The sequence below is a fragment of the Anser brachyrhynchus genome, assembly GCF_964034855.1.
Source record: "Anser brachyrhynchus genome assembly, chromosome: 1".
NCBI classification, from domain to species: domain Eukaryota; kingdom Metazoa; phylum Chordata; class Aves; order Anseriformes; family Anatidae; genus Anser; species Anser brachyrhynchus.
The window spans coordinates 65809477-65831636 of record NC_137694.1 but is presented as its reverse complement, the minus strand read 5'-3'; the positions used below and the strand labels follow the sequence as shown (position 1 = coordinate 65831636).

At 36.8% G+C, this 22160-nt stretch overlaps 2 protein-coding genes across 29 annotated transcripts in view; one reads left to right on the top strand and one right to left on the bottom strand.

The window, feature by feature from the left end:
• CACNA1C (calcium voltage-gated channel subunit alpha1 C) overlaps positions 1-21581 on the bottom strand; it is a 494498-nt gene extending 472917 nt beyond the window's left edge. For 23 of the 27 annotated variants that reach the window (XM_080576048.1, XM_080576019.1, XM_080576015.1 and 20 more), the window contains exon 1: positions 11887-21580. In XM_080576048.1, the coding sequence (XP_080432174.1) occupies positions 11887-12016 (130 nt within the window). In that variant the 5' untranslated portion in view covers positions 12017-21580. Of the gene's footprint in view, positions 1-11886 lie in introns of all 27 variants that reach the window. The other 4 variants (XM_080576059.1, XM_080576022.1, XM_080576024.1 and 1 more) reach the window with 2 other exon arrangements.
• Positions 1-22160, top strand: part of DCP1B (decapping mRNA 1B) — a 44531-nt gene that overhangs the window by 1591 nt on the left and 20780 nt on the right. For both annotated transcript variants that reach the window (XM_080576093.1, XM_080576092.1), the window contains exons 3-4: positions 1603-1730; positions 21590-21656. In XM_080576093.1, coding sequence (XP_080432219.1) covers positions 1603-1730; positions 21590-21656 — 195 coding nt within the window. The remainder of the gene's footprint in view (positions 1-1602; positions 1731-21589; positions 21657-22160) is intronic.

The following is a 22160-nucleotide window of genomic DNA, read 5'->3' as shown; positions in this document are numbered from 1 at the left end:
GAGGCATGTGTGAAGTGAAGTGACAAATGGACAGGGAGGCCCAAGAGACTGTGAGCTTTGTGTGAAGTAGGAAAGCCAGTTTTAATATTTTTGAGCTCTTTTGTGCCAGCAGTCGAAATAATCATCAATAACTTTTCTAAGCTTCTCTTAGGTAAGCGGAAAAGAATGGAAAGGTGAGATAAGATGCTGTTACAATTACCACTACAAAATTAAAGAACTGGCCCCTGGCTGTGCTAGCAGTAGGCAGAGGTAGCTAGTTCCGTGCTGCAAAACAGAGGTAGTATTTCTCTGGTATGTTGGATTTAAAACTCCAGAAGTGACAGCATGTAACCTGGCACTTCTAGTATCTGTGATCTTTTATCGTTATTCTTGTTGGTTGAGGAAGTTTCCATTTACAGCCAGAGATAGCTACCCTTCCTGCCATGTAGGCAACTATACAGAACAGGTTGTGAGCTGTGAGCAACATTATACAGGGCCCTCCCCATCAATTTTAACTTTATGTCCTGTGGCTTTGAACAATGTCATAAAATCATGTAGAAAAAAACATTGCTAACAGACTGCAGGTTGGAGTCTACTGGTGTTTTTGTCACTTCTTATTACTGTTACGACAATGTAAAGTAATGCTGCCCTTTCACTGGAGTTGATTTTATCACAAATTGCAAATTCTGAGGAAGAGTCAAAAATCAGACTTCCCACTGAGTTAACACCAGTGGAAGTGGACTTTTTTTTTTAAGTACTGATTGTTGCAAACAAGGATTCTTGTTAAGGGTCCCACTTGTGTTTAATTTCATGTTGCTTCCTACCCTCTAATGCAGGTCCCTGTGCTTTTGATTTTGTAGAGATGTCCACCAGCCCGCAATTACTGGAGATGGCAACATTACCAAAATTTCAACTATCATTTTCTTTATTGCCATAACATTGTTTGAAAGTAATGTTTCCTGTCTGGATGCTGATAGGGTTAACAGCTCACATTAATAAAAATCATCTAACTGGCTTGAAGTGTAACCCTCATGAACAAGCATTATGATGTACATACTTATGTAATTCCCAAATAGGATTTTCAATACCATTCTCAATTGTTAGCTGAACGTTAGAAGTAATAAAATACTGTACTCTTTGCCCATGACTGAATCTTACTAATTGCTGTTTTCTACACTAGCAGGAAACTATCAGGTAGATGGTGGTTGGAAAATGTGGTGCTAGTGATCTGGAATTAAGTGGCACTTAGTTACATCTTGCCTGTTCAGAAGTTTTGTAGGCCTTATAACTTGAAACAAAAACTGGACAGGCATATATGATTAGTGCTATGGCTAAAGCATTGCACCTCAAATGGTAGTGTCACAGTTGCTGCATGCTCTCTGCAGCTATTGTGAGACTGTCGTGGTGCTTCTGTCGTTTCTCAAGTAGAGTATAGGGTTTTGAAAAAATTAAAAAGGATTGTATGAAAGATTATGAAACTCAATAGTACTTTCCTTGGCAACAGAATTAGATTTTTATAGTGTCTCTGAGAAAAGAAAAATAATTTTGGAGAACTATGCAACGACAAAAAATAGTAATTTTTTTTTCCTTGACTTGATGTGATTTCTACTTGATAATTTTCAGATCAGCTTCTCCAAGGCATGGCTTCACAATTATGAACAGGCTGAGCATGGAAAATCGAACAGAACCAATTACTAAAGACCTTGATTTCCAGCTGCAGGACCCTTTTCTACTTTACAGAAATGCCAGATGTAAGTGTGTGATATGTTGGGTTAAATGCTAAAGAGGTGAACTCTTCTTCAGAGTCTGTTCTTGGTTAAGGTAGTACAAATGATGAGACTGCAGATTTCAAGGGCTGAAACTAGCTGGTTAAACAGTTACAATTGAAAGAATACATCCTCTTTGACACGCTGAAAAAGTTGTTCAGTGCTACCTGAACTATCACTATTCAAAAGAAAGTATTAGAACGTGTTCAACAGTAATCTCATCACTTAACTGGCTAATAGTGGACTTTTATGGCCATGTGTACGTGATGGGTGTAGAGGCTGGGAGATAACTGTGTGTTCTGAATATACCCTGTTCAGTGCTGGGAAGTCTCGTCATAAAGCAAATCCACCAAAGGTTAGAATAATACTTGTGATCTCAGTGTTTGTTCTGCATAAAGTTAAACAAATGCAGCTAATTCAAACCCTGCTTTGTTCTTCAGCTCTGGTATGCTGTCCTTACAGCAAACTGGAAGGTGTGTAACTTCTCAACTATTACGGGAAACTCCAACGCCATAGTGTTGAGCCTAATTTAAACCCTGATGAAAGATGAAGATACTACTTTGAGTTTTGTCTTTGTCCTCTATCTGAGAATTAGCATGCATCAGGCAAACTCAGACATGAGTGGAAGCCATGAAAGCTGTACTTTTCATGCAGATAAACACACACACCATTACAATGTGCAATTATGTAAGAATGAACATTTATAAATATGCAGTTTTATATCTGTACTTGGAAGTAGAGCTGTAGTATGATTTGTACTTTGTGCTTGATGCATAAAAGTTGATTGCAAAAATTCTTTATGTATATATACTGTGTTGCAGAAGTGTTCCCTCTGGATGAAGTAAAAGCAGAGAAAATTCATGGCATACAAAGCAGCACAGTTTAATAATCTGCTAGACCTTTTTATTTTATAAACTTAATTTGGAGTTGGAAAGTTATATCAAGAGGGAATTCTGTTGCTCACACACACTATGTGGTAGAAACAATAGAGATACCATTTTAAATAATCTAAATGAAACTTCTATTTTTGAGAGTATTAGATAGGCTGAAAAAGAATTGAAATTTCTCTCTTTGAAAATCCATAAGAAACTGAAAAGAAATACAGATCTGTCCAAACTAGCCTAGGCTAGACCAGACATTAGGATTTTTAAGTACCATGAGACTTATTTCACCCGTCTTTTTTTGAAGAGTCTTTCCTATGTATATGTAATTTATTTTTACTTCATTTTGAAATTCCTTTAGGAATTATGTATATACTAATATCTGCTTTTTGAAGTCTGATCTATTAATTTTTCACTTTTGTTGAGACAATTGGTATAAAGAGTAATTAGAAGCTGTCATAACTATACTGACATGAAGTAAGATAGTCTTTAGTCTGAATACTACATAAACTGATTTATTTGGGAGAGGAATCTGGTGTTTGGAGGTGGGAGCGTGAGCCATTTGTTCAATAAGAGATGTCAGAATTTAGATTTGCAGTGTCTCAAATACAGTTACTAACGTGCTTCTGAGCAGCAAGTCTGTGTTCAAGTAACACGTCTGGGGCTTTTTGGCCAATTGTGCGACAGCAAAATGCAAAAAGCTTTTTTCTGGGTTCTTCTGTCTAGACAGTGGTTCTTTTAGGGTAGGATTTCCATCTGGCAACTCAGAGATGGATTTTCTTGAAAAATTAATTGCCCGTCCATCTTTATGAAATTTAGAGTGGTTTGTTGGTGCCTCTTTGCATTTCTGTGCAGTAGAATTTTATCACACCTTCCTTTGTTCATAAACACACCAAAAGATTCCCCTTTGCCTAGAAAAAATAACACTCACTTCTGCTAGAGACTGTGTAGATCTATACTAGGAGGCGCTACCATAAAGAATTTTGACTGCATTAAAGAACAAACCCAACAAGTGTAACAAGTGAACTAGGGGAGTTAGGGGCAGGAGGACTGGAGCCAGGGTGGTAAAAAGGAGGTCTTTGGAGCCAAGATAATGGGCTGGTTTTGGCTAGAATAGAGTTAATTTTCCTCATAGCAGCTGGTATGGTGCTGCATTTTGGATTTGCGACTGCAACAGTGCTGATCACACAGGGATGCACCAGCTACCACTGAGCAGTACTCGCACAGCATCGAGGCCTCCTCTGTTCTTGTGCAGCCCCACCAGCAAGGTGCTGGGGCTGCACGGGGAGCTGGGGGGGACACAGACAGGACAGCTGACCCCAGCTGGCTGAGGGATGTCCCCAGCATGTGGTGGTAAGCTCAGCAACAAGAGCTGGGGGAGAGCCCCAGAAAAGGGGGTGGAAGAAACATGATTGGAGCTACAGTATTTGTCTTTCCAAGTAGCTGTTACACGTGATGTGGCCCTGCTTTCCTGATGCAAAGGGCTAACTTCCCTGCTGCTGGGAAGTACTGAACAAATTCCTTGTTTTAATTTGCTTATGTGTGCTGCTTTGTTTTACCTATTAACCTTTCTTCATCTCAACCCATAAGTTTTCTCAATTTTGCCCTTCTAATTTTCTCCCCGGCCTCACTGAGGGGAACAAACAAGTAACCCCAGCAGGCAGCTTGCACCATGCAGCTAACTCACAACACCCACATGGACAATTTTCCAGCAGCAGCATGAAAGTAACAGAATTTTTCTTTCAGTTCAGGATCTCTCATCCACAAGGTCTAGTAGCTTTTTGGCCTCGTGGCACTCTATACTGTATCATTCCCTTGAATGCAGGCATGAAAAAGGGTGTTACAAGATCTTCAGCCAGTGTACTTCTTGTTTTAAAAGTCTTCAGCTGGGCCTGTATGTCTGTTTTTTCCAGTGTTAGCTGCACCATCTAATCATGGAGAAACCTATATCTGCAATTTAATTGGATAATTTAATTTTGTAAGAGAAGATTCATATCTGCTTTCCTAAAATAAATAAATAAATAAATTAAAAATCTACTAGTTCAGGATTTTTGTTAGTATCCGATGTGTTCTGTGTTACCCCTAAATAAGGATTTTATTTCCATGAAATATTCTTATAAATGCTTAATTGTTATTTCTCCAAAAACAGCTCCAATGAAGCTCTTGGTACTTCAAAGGAAAAACTGTTGTTTTCATAGATTTTTATGGAAACATCTCTGTTTTCAGAGCAAACTTGGATTACAAACCCATAAAAGAAAAGTTATTTACCATCTCATTTGACTTTTTCACGTTTACTGGGCCCACTGAAATAATTTACATGGTGATTTCTCCACCAAGGCGCAGATAACTCTAGCCCTTCCTTCCTTACCCTGTATTTCAAAGCCTTTGCTACATAAAATAACTTCCTCAGCATTATGGATCTGTTTCCACTAGGGTCTTATCCAAACGTGTTGCTGAATATCTATCTTGAACTGTCTATATGAGTATTTTCATTGGGTTTTGCATTATTATACTTTTGTTTATCACTTTTACAAAACACAGGCCTTAGACTTCTTTCTGGGGTTTTCATCCCAAAATTTTTTAGGCACTAATGTTGTAATATTGCTTTTATTTTCCCGCTTCTAGATACTAACAAGGAGGATTCAGTAATAGCTGCTTTTGTGGCAAAACAGTCGACAGGTTGCCAGTAATACTTAATCTAGATCTGGAAAGTAGTTATCTTTTTCTGTTTGCTTGATGTTACTTCTTACTCTATTTTTTTGTACAAATTAATAAGTATAACATAATTAGGTATAACAGAGCTTTCCCTGCTTTTCTAACTGGTATGGTTGCTTTCTGACATAAGAGGACTTGTATTTGTTTTTTGTGGTAGTGTAAATTTCAGGGAAGAAAAAAAAAAAGCATTTGGAGGAGTAAAGACATTCTGCCCAGTGTTTTGTTTGTTCTCATATTCTGGATGTTTGCTGAAAGCAACTTGGTTTTAGTACAGCTGAATATGTGTGGCTGATTACATTACACAATCTAAAATAAATATTCTGAGCAGCAAAAGGTGGTACTTGTGTACTGGACAAGTCCACCAGCATCTTTTCAGGTTATACGTATCATTTTGCAAAGATTGCTTTGCATGCAATACGTAATTACAACAGGAAAAGCTTTCCTCACCTATATACAATAAAAGTAAATTTTATGAATACTTATAAAAGGAATATTTGATCTTTTTACTTAATTGTTCTTCATATTTCTCCTGTAGTTCCATATGATCTTGGTAATCTAGAATCAAAATAATGCCTAAAAACCTTTTATGCAGATACCTACAGTCTGTTCCCACAGTCTGGGGCTAGATTTGGGTTCCGTGCCAGTTAATGTTTGCACTGATCCCCTATTTCACAGAAAAGCTTAGTTTAGGAAATGTGTTTGTCTGGCTAGCACTAGGGTTATTTGTGTGAAAGCCAGGAGGGGAGCTCAAATTGCTGTGTGCTTAATGCCAGCAGAAATCCATGTCTAATTACACCAAGAAACAAAAGGCTTATCGGTTAAATAAGTATTTTCAATGTGATCTCTAAGCTTCTGTATTTAACTGCAGTTTTAGGCGCTTTCTTTGTGTGACCAAGACAGTACTTCTCCTTTTTTGAATCATCTGGTGATTTTAAAAATTCAAAAAATTTCCTGGGTTTATATTTAAGTAATCCTAACTACATAATTAATACTTTTTCCCTTATATTTATTCCCTTGTATTTATTGTGAAAAGCACCGTTTGGAATCTGTTGTTTAAAGCTTGACACTGGTTAATATCAAATAGTTCAGAAGAAATGCATAACTGTAAAACATTGGTTAAAATAACTTCAGTTTCTTCTTTAGCAATGGTCAGCTGTATAATAATTTACTTGCAACTATTTCCAACGATGTATTTGTACCAGAAGTATATGAATGTGTACTGGGCCGATTAATTATTTCTTGAATTGACTGATTTATCATTTCATCACCACTGTGATCAACATCACTTAGCTGTTTTTCGTGTTTATAGGATATGGAGAGCTCGAGGAAAATTAAGTTGCATATCTTAGAGCTCAGTACACCTTGTGCATTTCAGCTGACAGAAAAAAATACAAGATCCTAGCTTATAAGGAGCTAGTATGCTAATTCTCACAACAATCTGTGTCATGGTTTTGGCTAGGATAGAGTTAATTGTCCTCTTAGTAGCTGGTGTGGTGCTGTGTTTGGGATTTAGGATGAGAAGAATGTTGATATCATACTGATGTTTTAATTGTTGCAGAGCAGTGCTTACACCAGGCCAAGGACTTTTCGGCTTCTCGCTCTGTCCTGCCAGCGGGCAGACTGGGGGAGCAGCAGGAGCTGGGAGGGGACAGACCCAGGACAGCTGACCCAAACTGGCCAAAGGGGTATTCCATGCCATATGGGATCATGCTGAACAATTAATAGGGGGTGGGGGGGCCGGCTGCTTGGGGATAGGCTGGTCAGCGGGTGGTGAGCAATTGCATTGTGCATCACTTGTTTGTACAGATTATCATTATTAGTACTACTGTCATTATTATTATTTTCCTTTCTTTTCTCTCCTAATAAATTGTCTTTGTCTCAATCCACAGGCTTTCATTTCTTTCTAATTCTCTCCCCCATCCCAGAGAGGTAGCGGGGAGGGTGAGCGAACGGCTGTGTGGTGCTTAGCTGCCGGCCGGGTTAAACCACAACAATCTGATGCAGGTTAATTGGGTGCTTTTATGGTACAGGAAGTAGAGAAAGAAACTGCGTAAAAGCACAACAAATAGTCTTTATCTGACCAGGCTCTATACCTGTTTGTGCATAGATCTTGTTTTTCATTTCTGTGCCACATGTGTAACAAGACCTTTGATCACATCATCTCCTAAAACTGAAAGTGAATGAAGCTTTCTAGCCAGATATGACACATTCTACTGAATATGAGCTTTTGCAGAGGTTCAGGAGTTGCTACGCAAGCAGCCCAGACGTGCCTGCTTTTGGTAAAGCTGTCTAGACACATGGTACGTGTATAACCTCATACTAATTTCAGTTGTCCAGTTTAACCTGCCACCCTGTGTTCATCAGAACCGTGAACAGGGAATATCGTTTTCCCAGATTTCTACGCTGCAGAGACTTCCAGTAGGTGGGATTGGAGGGGAAGAAAAGTTTCCCAGTTGTCCAAAGAAGTAGCCTAAAGTTTGTTATGTGGTTTTTAAGTGTATTTTTTTTCCTATTTTTTCCCATAATTATTTATGTATGATTTTATTTTTCCAAATACATGTTTGGCGACGATTGTAAAATGTTTAGGAAAAGATAATGGTGTATATTTTTCTAAAACTATTATTTTTCACTTCTAGATTCTGTTACAGCATCCTAGAGTACTTGCAAATAGAAGAACTCGTCTTCTTGGAGACTGACAGGGGTTCATTTTGGTTTACCCTTCTAATAATTTATTTATAGTATATAAATATATACTAAATAATGTCGCAGTTCTGTGGGCATGTCGGAAGACCCATTGATCGTGCAGGTACACGAATAGTAACGTTTCTCTTGTAAGGAGCATCTTAGTTAGAAGAAGTTTACATTTCAAGAGAAATGAGGAAACAACAGTGATAGTTTGAGCAATGTATAAAAACAACATGGCATGAAAAAGATCTTTTAGATGCCAAAGTGTCTATTTTTATCCTGAAACCTGTTTGTTGGTCTATCCCATGTTATATATTCTATAATTCGCTATTTAAAATCTCTTCTCTCAAGTGTTTTAAGAACGAAGCCAGCATTTGGTTGTTAAATTTACTTCATGTGCATGTTTAGATTCAGTATTATGCGTATTGATCAATAGACAACTACTTGCTCAATTATTTTCATTGAGATGGGCAAAACAGGTATTTCGGGCTTTCTTTTTACGATGTAATACAGTTTCTGTTTGGGTTTTGGTAAAAATGTCAGTTTACAATAGAGAGCCTAATTTATCAGTCTCCTACCTGCCAACATATGGTATCTGGTCCAATCATGGGAAGAAAAGAAAGCTGAACACAGTAAATTGAAATACGTATTCAGCTGATTATTCTCCAAATGGTCATTGGACATTTTGAAACAAATACCATTACACGTTTTTGATTTCATTCAATTTGTATTAGTTTCCTCTAAACTAAGTGGTCTGCTGATTTAAAGAAAAATAGTTTGTGGCTTTCTGTTACTGCATCAGTAAGCAAAATGCAATGTTTCTGTCACAGCTGAATAACTTAAAAACAATGTTGTTGAGACTAAGCTTGGTTACAGAATTATTATTCTGGCCTTCTGGAATCTGTCGGTTCTGCTGAAGAAAATATTTTTGTAGTGTAAATCTTTGAAAAACTGTTTATCAGTTTGGAACAAAAGTGTTTGAGAAGTGAAAGCTCAAACCATACAAATTCAAAGCAATTTTGGCAGAGGGGCCTGCCCTCATTAGAGGTATGTTCTTGTCAGCTAGTTTGCTTGCTAACCAGATTTGGCTAAAGGTTTTCTAAAAGCTTGTCTGCACCAACCGCTGCCATTTGTTCAGAATACAAATGCACATGTTTTACCTGAGGTGCTGTCCTTGGGAGAAATTTTTGTCTCACAAAAATAAACAAGTAGCTGCTCCTTCTTCCCCTTCCACCATGTCTCCTTTAATCAGCGTGATAAAAATTCATCGTGCCTCTAGCTAGCCAGGAACAGCAGCAGAGGTCAGGATTGTCTTCCCTGGATGTTATTCACCTCTAGTTGAAACCTCAAATTTGCTGAGAACATTTTAATCCTAATACTCTTAAGAACAGATACTACTTTTCCTTTTTAAATTTAAAAGGAAAATATAAATACTGAAAATGCATCAATGTTGTAGTAAGACTTGATTCTAAAATCAGCAAATAAAATTGACTGACAATTAACTTTGTCGGGTTGCATGCATGTTTTCCAAAACCTGTTTTAGTTTGCGTACAGCTTAAATATTTTATAGTTTGTCACGTGCAAATTTTCTTGAAGCAAATTCCTTCCTGCTTCTAGTTATTTACTTATCTGATGCATAGTGGCTATGTTTTCTTTTTTCCTGTGAAATACTGTCTAGTGTTCAGCTGGGTGACTTCTTTGTACCTATATGCAGAAATTATGTGTTCTTAGACTGGTTTATAAAAGCTGGCTCAAGGCAGGAGATTTTTAAGACTGGGAATCCTGATCTTTTGTTTGGCAGTTAGTTAGTTTGCATGTTGTAGTGCGTTTGGTTTTGAGATCTGTAACTAAACTCTGCTTGATTCTTTGGAAATAGGATTGGATTTTTAACACAATGTGATTTCTGAAGGGGACAGGATCTTTTCTTTTTGTAGAGAAAGGTATGTATATATGCAAATCACTGTAAAACTAAATAAAATGGAAAAGTGCAGTAGGATATACTTTTGTTTGGTAACTTGTAGTTGATCATAATTTCTTTTATTTTCCTAACTCTTTATCTTACTGAATTTAGCCCTCTTTTGAGCAGAAGGGTGGAGCGGCTGACCTGCGGAGGCCCCAGCCAAACTAAATTGTTGATTGAGATTTTAGGATTATCAGGTATTGGTTAATTCTTCTTTAGGGTACTTGAGATTTGTTTGTGCTTACTGTGATGAGTAAGTGTAATTCTGTGATTTTTAGATTTAAGTTTTTAGAGTTCAGATCAAAAAAGAGGAGGAACTGTAGTATTCCGATGTGTTTTGTTTTTTTTCTGTTTTAAAGCAAAACTCTTTGTACTGGTAAGTATTTCTAAAGTAATCCTTTTTATTTTTCCCAGCTCAATCTTATTCTTCATGTGTGTCTTTAATTAAAATATATGTTTTTGAGTGGAAATTAAAGGCCTTGATCTTAAGACACCAGTTTTGATGAGTAAATCCATGTCCCTTGTTGCCCCGCGCAGTTCAGTACGGATATATAAGGTTTCGGTTCAGACCTGCCTAAAAGAACGCTTTTGTTGTTTCCTCCTCGCCCTTCCTACCCTGAGGATTTGGTCCCAGTTCTGGAAATCTTTGACTGAGAAATGCAAATGACATAGAATGCTTCGTGTTTGTGAAGTGGATTTTCTAAGGGTGGCAGATTTTGTAACTCTAACTATGATGACTGCAACCATCTCTTTGCTCTAACGATGAGTTTCAGTTGTGATGAAGGTGGTAAAAAAAATACAAGGGAAAGAAATGCAGTAGTTATAACAGATTTTCAGCTATGTGGAATGATGGATTTCAATTTGAATATATGTCATGTGAGGAAAAAACAGCCTAAGGAGCTAAGAGAACAAAGCTATGTAGTTTTTTTTGCGGCTAGTAGTTATTTTGAGTATGGTGGAACCATATCCCAGCCTGGGCAAGTGAATCGGTAGGAAAAGTATATGGAATAGAATTAAAGGCATCTCTCAAGCAACCTGCAGCTGTATAGGGGTTTCTGAGCAGAATGGAAGGAATATAATACTGCGTATATCTGCTAAGCGCAGTCTTTGCTTCCCATTTATGGATGTCGGCACATAAGCAACGTATTAGCTTGTCTGGAAGTTTACTGCTGAGAGTGTACTGCCAGCACTGGCAATTCCGGACATCTCTTCGAGATAAGATAGGCATATGATGTGGTAAAGCTCAGGAGTTAAAGTTGGAACAGATTTTTTATTTTTAAAGAGGGTTATCTTCATGTGACTACCTGTACACCCTCTCCTTCATACACACCCTCTTGTACAGCATAAAATATTAGATGTTTCCAGACAAGTGTGAATATATATGTGAATGCCTACATATTTATTCTGCAAATATTGCAAAACTAGTTTCTTTTTAGAAATCACTCACATAACCCCCTTTTTAAATTAGTCCCTTCACACACACATATGCATTTAATATTTTGAGCTTTTGTATGTTCTGAACTTCTTAGCCTCTTTTTGTCTTTTCTTTCTTGTTTCTTATACCTGTGTGCCTTCTTGTGCCTTTATTTTTTGCTCCACTGTCAAAATCCAAGTGGGAAAGCAATGTTCAGTATATGCTCAAAAGACGTTATGCTACCGAGAGAAGCTGTCCTTCTGCTTAACTCCACAGATTTGAGAATTACCAAAATTCTCTGAATCCTGCGGTAGTGTGATAACACATACAGGGCTTCACAGTACATTATCCCCAACTATTAGTTTGTTACTGATGTTATTTCATACATTATACGAACTGTTCTGTTTAAATAGAAATGCAATACTTGTCCCAGCAGATAGACACCAGTACAGTTTGCATGCACACTAATGTATAATGCTGTCTTACCTCCAGGTTTGATGTAGAAGCAGTTAAGCTGAGTTTCATGCACCAGCTTCCCCTTATACTTCGTTTCAGGTTCCCCTTGCTGGTGGCTGGATAGTGGTTGATATGCTTGCCGAACAAAGGCTTGAAACATTTTTAAATTCCCTGGAGCGTTGAAACCGCTGAACTTGAGTATATTTCCTATGTATACTGAAAGTAAATTCCTTTTGAGCAATTGTTTCTTACTTTACAGTTACTTTATGTAATAGCCTTGTACAGAAGTTAAAACCAAAAACCAGAACTACTGACAACTCTGTCCTTTCATCTAGAAACTACTTTCCAGCTCTTTGAAACCTTTGCAATATCTTTTGCATTATCCTTCCTTTCCTTGCTCTTCACTCCTGGTCCTTTCTTGTCCTCTGTGCTTTATGCTCAGTTGGAGCCTTCTCCTCCCCCTGTGGTTTTTCAGGAAAACTTGGATTGAGAAGTGGCGATAATGGGCGCCATCCACCCGTCAGCTCATCACCTCACCGAGCCATGACGATCTCTGGTTTCTGTATATCAGCACAGACTTCTCTGATAATATCCTCTTGTGTTTGAAAAAAATAGGTTTGTCTAGCAAGGGGTGGACTTCGGTCCTGACATAGCCAGAAAACTTCTCTTGGAATGTGAGCTTGCTCGCTCACACTCTTTTATGTGTGTGTGTATATATATAAAAATATTTGTAACCTTCTCTCAAAACATGAAAGATAAATATGGAACAAGTGTATCCCACAGTGCATATACAAGCTGCCCACTTCTGTCTATTATTGATTTAAGACAAGCTCTTGAGTGCCTCATCAGCTCTGTCTTCATCAAAACAAGCCTTAAATCGGCAGTAAACAATACTCTTCAATTACAGGAGGAAAAAAGAAAGAAATCCTTCTGAAGTATAAGATAGCATACCCTTTAAAGGACAAGGAATGTGTTACATACGGAAAGGCAGTGTAACTGTTCCAGTGGAATTCCACTAGGGCTGCAAATGCAGTGTTGCTTTTTTGTCTTAAGTGGCATAGAAACTGCTAACAGCATTGGGCTTAATATTTGGTATCTGCTCTGCAAATAATGGTTATAGTTGCAGCCCAGTTGTTGGTTTTGCAGTGCAGAGCTTGCTGTAATAAAATTTAATAAAATATAAAGTTTTCATATAATAATATATTTCTTAAAGTACATTAATATAAGAAATATATATTAATAATATATTTCTTAAATATATTTCTTTTCTCCACAAAAAATGTGGTTTGTACCTGCTAGCTTTGTTGTTTTGGACACAGGTACTCTTAAGTCTTTTAGAGCCTCTTTCAGTAATCCTTTTGCATAGCAGAGATATTATTTATATGAATAAAACCAGCCAGAGATCCTGTAGCCAAGAAAAAAAAAAGTGATATAAGACACATGCTTCAGGTCAGAAGTCAACAATAGAGGGACTAGGAAGTTTCTTCCTGTGAATCATCTGGTGCTGGTCATTGTCTTAAACAGGATATGGACTTGCAGTTTGATGAGCTACACCAATTCTTCTGTCTCTGTCAAACGAACTGCCTTTCTGTAAAATTTCAAGATAATTTGCATAACAACATACGGCATTAAATCTTCTTCACGGGAATGTATAGCATCTCTCAATGGAGAGGTTCATGAAATTTCATAATTAAAGAAGCAACAGTGGATTTTTATGTAAAGTATTGCATACCTTCTTGCAGTGCTTTGCTTCTTTTTTAGTTGTCATCTCTCTTCTGTTGTTTTTTTATGTCTTCCCTCAAATTAATATTTTGTATGTTGTTATCATAAAGAAAAAAATGAGGTTCAAATTTGCACTGAGAGTTGGAAGGAGGGGAGAGAACAGGGAAGCAAAAGATGATAACTAATGCTTTATTCCTAAAGGATCATGCATATGGTAAAATACTGCTGACTTATGAAGCAAAATGTAACGATGCACTTTCACTTTGTGTGAGAATAATGCAGTTGTAATGAGAATTGCACAGCGCACAACTCCAAATTTTGATATGTATTGAAATGTATCTCTATAGTTAGCAATTCATAAATTGCAGGATATGTCCCAGTGCTGTTTCAGTATTTTGAAACATCTAGCTTCTTATTTAAAATTAATTTGATAAATACAAAATTTTCTGATGCTTTCATGTGTTGGATTACAGTTTTAAAATAAGGAAATTTTTACCATTCAAATTTTTTTACCATTTAATTTTCATGGTGACACACTTCATCTCAGAAGTACATTCTGTTTCTCCCTCTGTTCAAGTAAACACACAGAATGCCTTGTGGTGGAAGAAAAGTCAGTAAACTGCTAATGTGTATAGTAATCAGAACACTAACTTCCGTAGTTAAAATTAATTTTAAAAGATATACAAATACTTTAAAATAATTACACTAAAAGAAATAAGTAAGGTAGCTCAAAGATATTTGAATCTTTATGAAATAAGTTACTAAGTTGCAACTTTCACAAGAAAAAATAGGTCACAAAATATGCTTTAAACACTTTTATTAAAATCTAAAGGATAAAATGTAATGATCCTTCAGTTTTCAAGCAAGTAAAAATACAGTGGTAGTATGTGAATGATAAAAGGTACAGCTATCCACTGAAACTTAACCTGCATGAACCTAAGTTAACTAACTTAACAGCATGAACCTATTCTCAATTGGAATAGACTTAATACTGTTCACCTGCAATTAATGAGAACAGTAAATGTCCCTTCTGTTCCAATGGAATTGTATTGTATTTCTAAAAATCATAGGTACTTAGTTTCCAACAGCAGCTCGCTCTACAGGTGAGCAGATGTCATGAAGTCAATGTAACATCTGACTATAACAGAAGAAGAATTTTTTTAATGTATTTAATATAACATGTTACGAGACTGTGGAAAATCAACAAGAGAAAATACGTAAGCGGTGCTGTAAATATGAACTAAACATTTGAAATGTCAGAAAGAGTAGTTCACTTTACAGTTGCCTATTTTACATTTTTTTTCTGACCATTTCAGTAGTAAAGAGATGGTGTAGGAAACAATAAGAAATTGTCTGTCTCCAAAATGTTAGAGCGTACAGAGTGTAAAAATGGGAAAATACATTTTTTTAAATTATGTTAATATTACGGTATTTTTAGGTGTCACTTACTACAAGAACAAGTGTGAATATACATTCAAACAACATAGATTTTTGTCGTTGCAGGTTAACAGCTTATTCCAGATCTGCAAATGTATTTCCATTACTTGGGATGTGAAGCTATGCAGTGGAGAGATAAGAGATGAGATCACAATTGTCGGAATTACAAATACCTATAGTTGAGGTTGCTTATTTTCTTCATGAAGCCCATTTTCAAGTTGTTCTTTTTGCTGGAATCAAACCATTTGGAGTAATAGCTCATCAGACTGATTATAGTAAAAAGACAGAGTTCAGGAAAAAAATACGTGCTATTGAACACTAAATATAAACAGCTATAATACATAATACAGCTATAACACTGAATATATAACAGCTAAAATATTCCTCCTTTTTTTTTTCCTTCTTTTTCTTTTTTACTGGGAGAAAAAAAAATGCACTGTAATTGACACCAGCAGAGTTTGGAAAATTGCTTGCCCTTGAACTTTTACTGTAGCTCTGGTATTAAAGATGTACTTAGACCCATGGCAGGTATGTCAGAGATGCACTTTAAAATCATTGGAAACATAATCTTACATTTCACTAAATTATAAATGAGAACTGCAATATTCAAATCCTGTTGAGTCCTCTACCACACAATCATGTATGCCATTTACAATGGAGGAGGCTGTATCCCCAGATAATGGGGATGATAATAAGGAAATGGGAAGTAATAGAAGTGTGTTTACAGATCTGGAATTAGCTGTTAACCTGCAACAACAAAAGTCTTAAGTTGTTTGTATGTATATACCCCAGATACTTGACAAGAAACATAACAGAAGCTGCCACTTTCCTTAACCTTGAAAAGCGGGATGTAAATATAAAGGCTGGACACCGAGAAGGCAAGGGTAGAATTCCTTCCTATTCTTTAAAATAAAAGACAGCTTTTTTTCATCCTTCAGAATGGGGAGAGCATTGTCGCTGCCTCCTTGACTGTGGAGTGTTCTCATTGCTTTTAGCTACGAGGTATAATTTTGTACTCAGCATCAAGAAGAGAGCGTGTTTTCTTGTTTTCCTTCTTTCATTTGTGGCAGTGTTATGTTGGTGTAAGCTTTTCTGCTAAGAAGTTATTTATATATATTTAGCTTATATTTGCATGATGTCATTTTTGTATTATGTTCAGATCATTCATGTAGACGAGGGCCTGATTTCATTTCAGTGTGCATTGAAGGCCTTTTTAATGGTTTGTAGTAGAAATTGGCAGAGATAATAGGGTAAGCTGGGAGCGGTAATAGTTTCAGATTTTGAGGAGTTACACTTCCTTTCCACTGAGCCATCCTCTGACAGTTTTTTCACAGGAAGGATACTTTTGTTGGCTGAGGATATATGGATTTTGTTTTCAGCCTTGCTAAAGACTTCCTCACTTCTCAAAGTCAGCATCTATCACTTTTCTTTATCAAAAATGGAATGAATGGTACTTTCACCCACAATTTGTTTATCTTACTATCTCTTCACTTAGCTGTTAGGTTCCTTGAGTGAGACTGTGTAATCATTTCTGTCGTAAAAGGCAGTGGAGATCCAGTCTGATGTGGATGTTTTAGAAGTCCACTGTGAAACAGTAATAAGAACCACTTTTTACTTACGAACAACTTAACAGTAGCGGATTTATTAAGAACAACTTGTTATTTAAAAATTGATAGCCTGGCCCCTGTGGGGGTTGTCTTGTCTTAATTTCAGAATCATGCATCATCATGATTTTAAAAGTATTTGGAACTGATGATGAAATGACAGGGCATGCAATTGGAAAACCAGTGGAGGGGGAAAAAGATCACTAGGCTAGATGGATCATAACATAGACACTATTCCTGCGTAGGGACTAAAAATTCTTGTTGTATCAACAGAATGTAATATTAAAGGAAATCTTGCAAATTGAGTTTGCCTTTGGGATATTTTCCAAAAAATAACCTGCCGATGGACGCTTGCATCTGTTAGGCTTTATGGAAATAAATGCATCAGTGGGACTTGAAGTTTCCTGCAAGGCTAACGTAACTTTAGCTTTGAGGCTATTTAGGGGATATTCTTGTCAGACAGTCTCTTTTTTGTTTGTTTGCTACAGAGTTAATTTTTTTTTTAAGGCATTTCCTATATATTTTGATTTAAAATCTGCCAGAAGTCAGGCTGTCACCGTGGAGTTGCAGACATGATTTTATAAACAATCCGCTGTCTCGGAGTTGTCCCTTTTTGCCTCATGAGATCAGAAATATTTGCTGGCTCTGTATCTGGAAGTCTGTGAATTGGTCAGCCAACTTTCATGACTGTAGAAGATCACAAGGTTATTTCAGGGTCCATTTAAAAAAAAAAAAAAAGTTTCACGTGTTTAAGGCATAGTTCCAGGTACAATTAAACAGATGGTGGTGAGGAACCTATTCTTGACTTCTAGCGTTGCCAGTCCCTGCCCACTCTCTAACCATCCCTTTTTGGGGAAAGAGGTTTTCAGGGGCTTTTACATGATGTGCGTTGGTTTTTTTTGTTTGTCTTTTTTTGAGAAAGTTACTTGAACAGTTCCTCCTTGCTTGAATTTGACTTGTAAAGCTAAAAAACAGCTTTTTTCACTCTCCAGATGTGGTTATTTGCATTAAAATGTCTCTGAGCAGAATGCTTTTCTTTTTAATTGCTTTTTTTTTCTGCTTGTTTCATATATTAAGTTTTAAACATTTGAAATAATGTAAAGACCAAGCCATTCTTTTCCTTGTCTGTGTTAAAAGATACCTAAATAATGGGATCAGAAGCTTTATCAACCTGTAAATGAAGGAGCAAGTATTCATTGATTTGACAGGTTTGTTTCTTTTACCAGCTTTTTAGGAAAAGTTAAGCTCACATCATAATACAGTTTCACGTTGGTTGGAAAATTCTTGCATTGTTTTAGTTTGTTGGCATTTTTGTGCCTGGGACATCGTAAAAATTTTGATTCCTCTCTGGGAACCTCCAGAGATAACAGGATATATCTAATCTGAATTTCCATCATTTAGAAATACATACATACATAATACATACATACATACATATATATATATAGTGTTGTTCTGCTTTCTACAGTGTAGAGATAAAAGAGACATGAAAGTTCAGTCCTGTGGATGAATCACATCACTATCAATATGGCAGTTAAATAATGCAATTTTATTTTTTTTCTTAGCATTTTGTTTTAGCTAAGCAAAATGTTGTGTTTAAAAGGCTGCAAAATTGAGCACTCCTGAACAACCAAAGAACAAAGATAAGGTTGCTTGTGCAATCTTTTTTTTTTTTCCTCATAGAATTTTTAATTACATGTTCATAATCATTTGCAGTACAGTCTTTGCTTCAGTCATCAAATAGTCTGAATGACATTCAGGTAAACAGTGGCTACTTGGTATTCTGGCTTTTCCTCATTACTTATGTGTGGACCTCTTGCTTTTTTAGGCACTGCAGAAGTTCTGCAGGAGCGGCAGAACTCTTCATTGTTGTTTTTCTCATGTTGTTTTGTGTGATACTCACTGATGTAATAGCTGGTGACTTAAAATAAGCAGAACTGTTGCACCTTGCTCAGATTAGAAATATTATTTTTCCCATTTTACAAATTGGGATCCTGGAGCAGAGTGGTTACAATTACAAAGATCCGTTAAATGCAGAGTGTCTGACTTCAAGTTACTCCAGCGTAACTTATCCAATATATTTATCATTCATAAGTTCAAAAACACTTCCTACAGACTTCAGCTGTGATTATAAGTAGCCGGCGTTTTTGCAGGTCATGCACTCAAATCTTACACTCAGGTCTGGGATCTCAAATCAAGAACCGGACATGAAATGTACACACTCAATGACAGCCACTTAAGATGACATTTCACAATTCGCAAATCGTTGCATAATATCTCTGGGACAGCGTCAGAGATGGTATTTGTCTTTCTAAGATAGCATGCAGCTGTCTTAACTGCAGATTTTTCCTTTGTTGCAATCCTGTCTTGCTTTGTCCTGTAGAGCAGGATGTCAAACTTGAACAGACAGGCCACCTTCGCTACTTGAACCTGAGTAAAGTGGAAGGAACATCCTGTGGTTGCATCATTATTATGAAGACTTAATTGTGGACAAAGGGATCACATTTGCATTAGAGTAGAATGGTACAAAATTAATATGGCATGCCTTAAGTCATGCTTTAAGTTAAGAAGGCATAGATTAAAAATACTATCGTGGGTATAACCTACTTTTGGTCTTTTCTTTTTCTCAGTAGGTCCAGCAGAACGGATGCTGCAATTTTTTAATGTGTACCAGCAGAAGCCGCCTACCTGTTTAAAAATCTAAAAATTCTAAAGATTGATGCTCTTTAAGTGATCGCAGTTAGATGATTTAACCTATGTAGCTTACTCCAATTCAATATTAACTACATCTTGTTGATTTGATAGCTGCATTATATCTTTATAACTTTGTTCAGTCTTGTTAACAGCATCATAACTTTTTGTGCCTTTTTTTTTCCCTTTAATGGGATCAATTCATTACTAAATCTCATTTCCTTTAGTAAATGAAATGAGTTGGGAACTGTTGAATGTGGTTGACTAGATGCTTGCCATCTTGTCAGTATAAAACTCTCTCCCCTTACTGGTGTTTTGTTGGCTACTTTTCATGTAGCTGGCTCACTTGGGGAGCAGAAGATACTTGATTTTGATTTGTTCTTTCTTTCTCTGTTTTTGACAGTAATCTCTTGTTGGATAACTTGATAGCTGAATCTGGGCCTAAAAGTGAGACAGTATTTCTTCTGTGCTGCAGTGAAAGAATTCTTTTTGTACCTCTGCTGTTCAATCATTCAGTTTTAACATGCAAACGTTTGCCATTACCACTCTACAGATGATACTTAGATCTGAATTTCTATTTTTGTCACACACAGCCTAAGGATGGAAGGTGAAGAAAAAAATAATCTGTTTAATACCAATAAAACACAAGGTGTATTCATGCTGGTAGGAAGTTTGCAGTGAAATTTGTATTCTATGTATATTTATGTTTTTTATTAGTGGAGAGCATGACAGGTTCCTAGCTTGATGGTTGCAGTTTGTAATCATCTCAGGTTCCCTGCTGGTCCTGGGTTTTTATGTGTTGGCATACAAAAAAAAAAAGAAAAAATGTTTTTTAAGGCTTTTCACCAGGATGCTATATTAAGTAGTTAGTTGAACCATTTTTAGCTGTATAGAAGACAACACATGGCTGAAAGTCTGAAGGGGGATAGAGATAAATATTACACTTGCGTCTTGCAAACAGCTGCACATTCAGTTTCTTTTCAGATGTTAAGAAAGCCAGCTTGTGCTTTGTGTGTCATAGTTTCAGTTCTTTGGAAGTGAAGAAGAGGTGATTGTTCTTGGACTCCTGTGATTAAAGGAAATGTTACATGATCAGGGTCAGTGTTGCAATTATTTTAAAATGGATACTCCATCCATTTACGCCACTTTCAAATAGAATCCAGCCCCTACTGTGCCAGAAGGCATGCTAGGAATTGCCTTATCTTAGGAAGATTAAGGGAAATCTCTTGCTGCTGTAGGAGGGGAAGAAGGGGAGAAATGTGGTGCCTACCCATTTGCTACCGTATCATACAAGGGGAACCTGGACGTTGCACAATGTTGCAGAGGGGTTGCAGGGTACAGAGGGGAAGATCCATGTTTACCGTGTAAGCACTTCTTCCTTCTCCTTCACAGCAAATTTGTGCGAGAGGTTAAAACTGAAAACCGTGGATGGATCATTGGTGAAAATACGGCCAGACAGTGTTACAGATTGATTCCCAGGCTATCTTACCAGAACTGTATTATACAGTTATGAGTGGAAAAAAGCTTCCTGTTTATGATGTTTGTGGAGGCTGCACTGACTACAGTTGCATTATGCCTGTTACCGTCATGGTGGTTTCACTAGCAGTGCGTGCATTTGAGAATTTTGAACTACTGGTTGATTCAAATCTGTTGTTGCTGGGCAAAACTGCAGGCACTTACCTTTGTGAAGGACAGATTCTGAAGTCTGAATTTAGATGGGGATTTTCTAATCCTGGGGTTGGCTACAGGTAATTACTTCTTTGGGGGTGAAACTAATGGACATCATTACAGGAAACTTGCAAGGAGGCAGAGGTTGGTTTGTACTACCGTAACAACTTTGATGATGTGTAAGATAGGTCTGATCGTTGTTGAAAACTAAACAAATCTTACCTGCTTATGTTTGCGTGCAACACAGCCTGTAGTACACTAGCCACTGGGGTCCAATGCTTATGATATGACAACTGGAAAATTGACAGAAGTAAAGTTTTTAAAGGAGAAAACACACAAAAAACAAACCTCTGGTTTAGTGTTTTGAAGAAAAGGATCAAACACCTTTGCCTGTATCAAAGGTTCAGAGCTGGTGACGTATGTCAGTAGAGATACACCTTTTGATCTTTTTTGATTATACTGGAGGATTTGAGTTGTCATGTTTTTAGAAGGGGAAAACACAAGACAGAAGTAAAATTAAAAATTGCTTTACAGGTCACTTTTAAATATCTACCAGGTAGAATTGCTGTTTGAGAAGATTCTCATAGTTTGTGTTTGATGTGCATTTGCAGTGTCCATATATGGGATTTGGTTTTATGATAAGGAAGAATGCCAAAGAATTGCAGAGCTCATGAAAAAGTAAGTGATGGGTAAACGAGACTTTTTGTGCTTTTTTATGTATGTATTTCTGTACATACATGCACATTATATTACTAGGATGGTTTCTACTTTAAGCCTATTTTCAGAGAATTTGTTGCAAGTAAAATTGTCACACACCTGCATTTTATATATACAGAAATAAGTCACTGTACTGCAATACTTCTTCCCTAATTTGCTACACAGGTTTCCAGCTACATCATAATATAACAGTTCAACTGATATGTTTCCTGATGATCCAACTCTACAAAACAGATATCTGAATTCTTTGGGAGGTGGGGAGGGGGGTGGTGGTGGTAATGAGTTTCTCAGGTTGGGGAGATTTTCTTTTTCAATGTAGCTGTTACCTTTTTCTTCTCACATCAATGTAAGTATGGACTATTACAAAAGCATATTACAATAATACAGTTTGTGTTTATCTTCTTTCTACGCCATGGCTCAGTTCCTGCTTCCTGCTTTTTTAGCAATATATATAGAATTCACTTG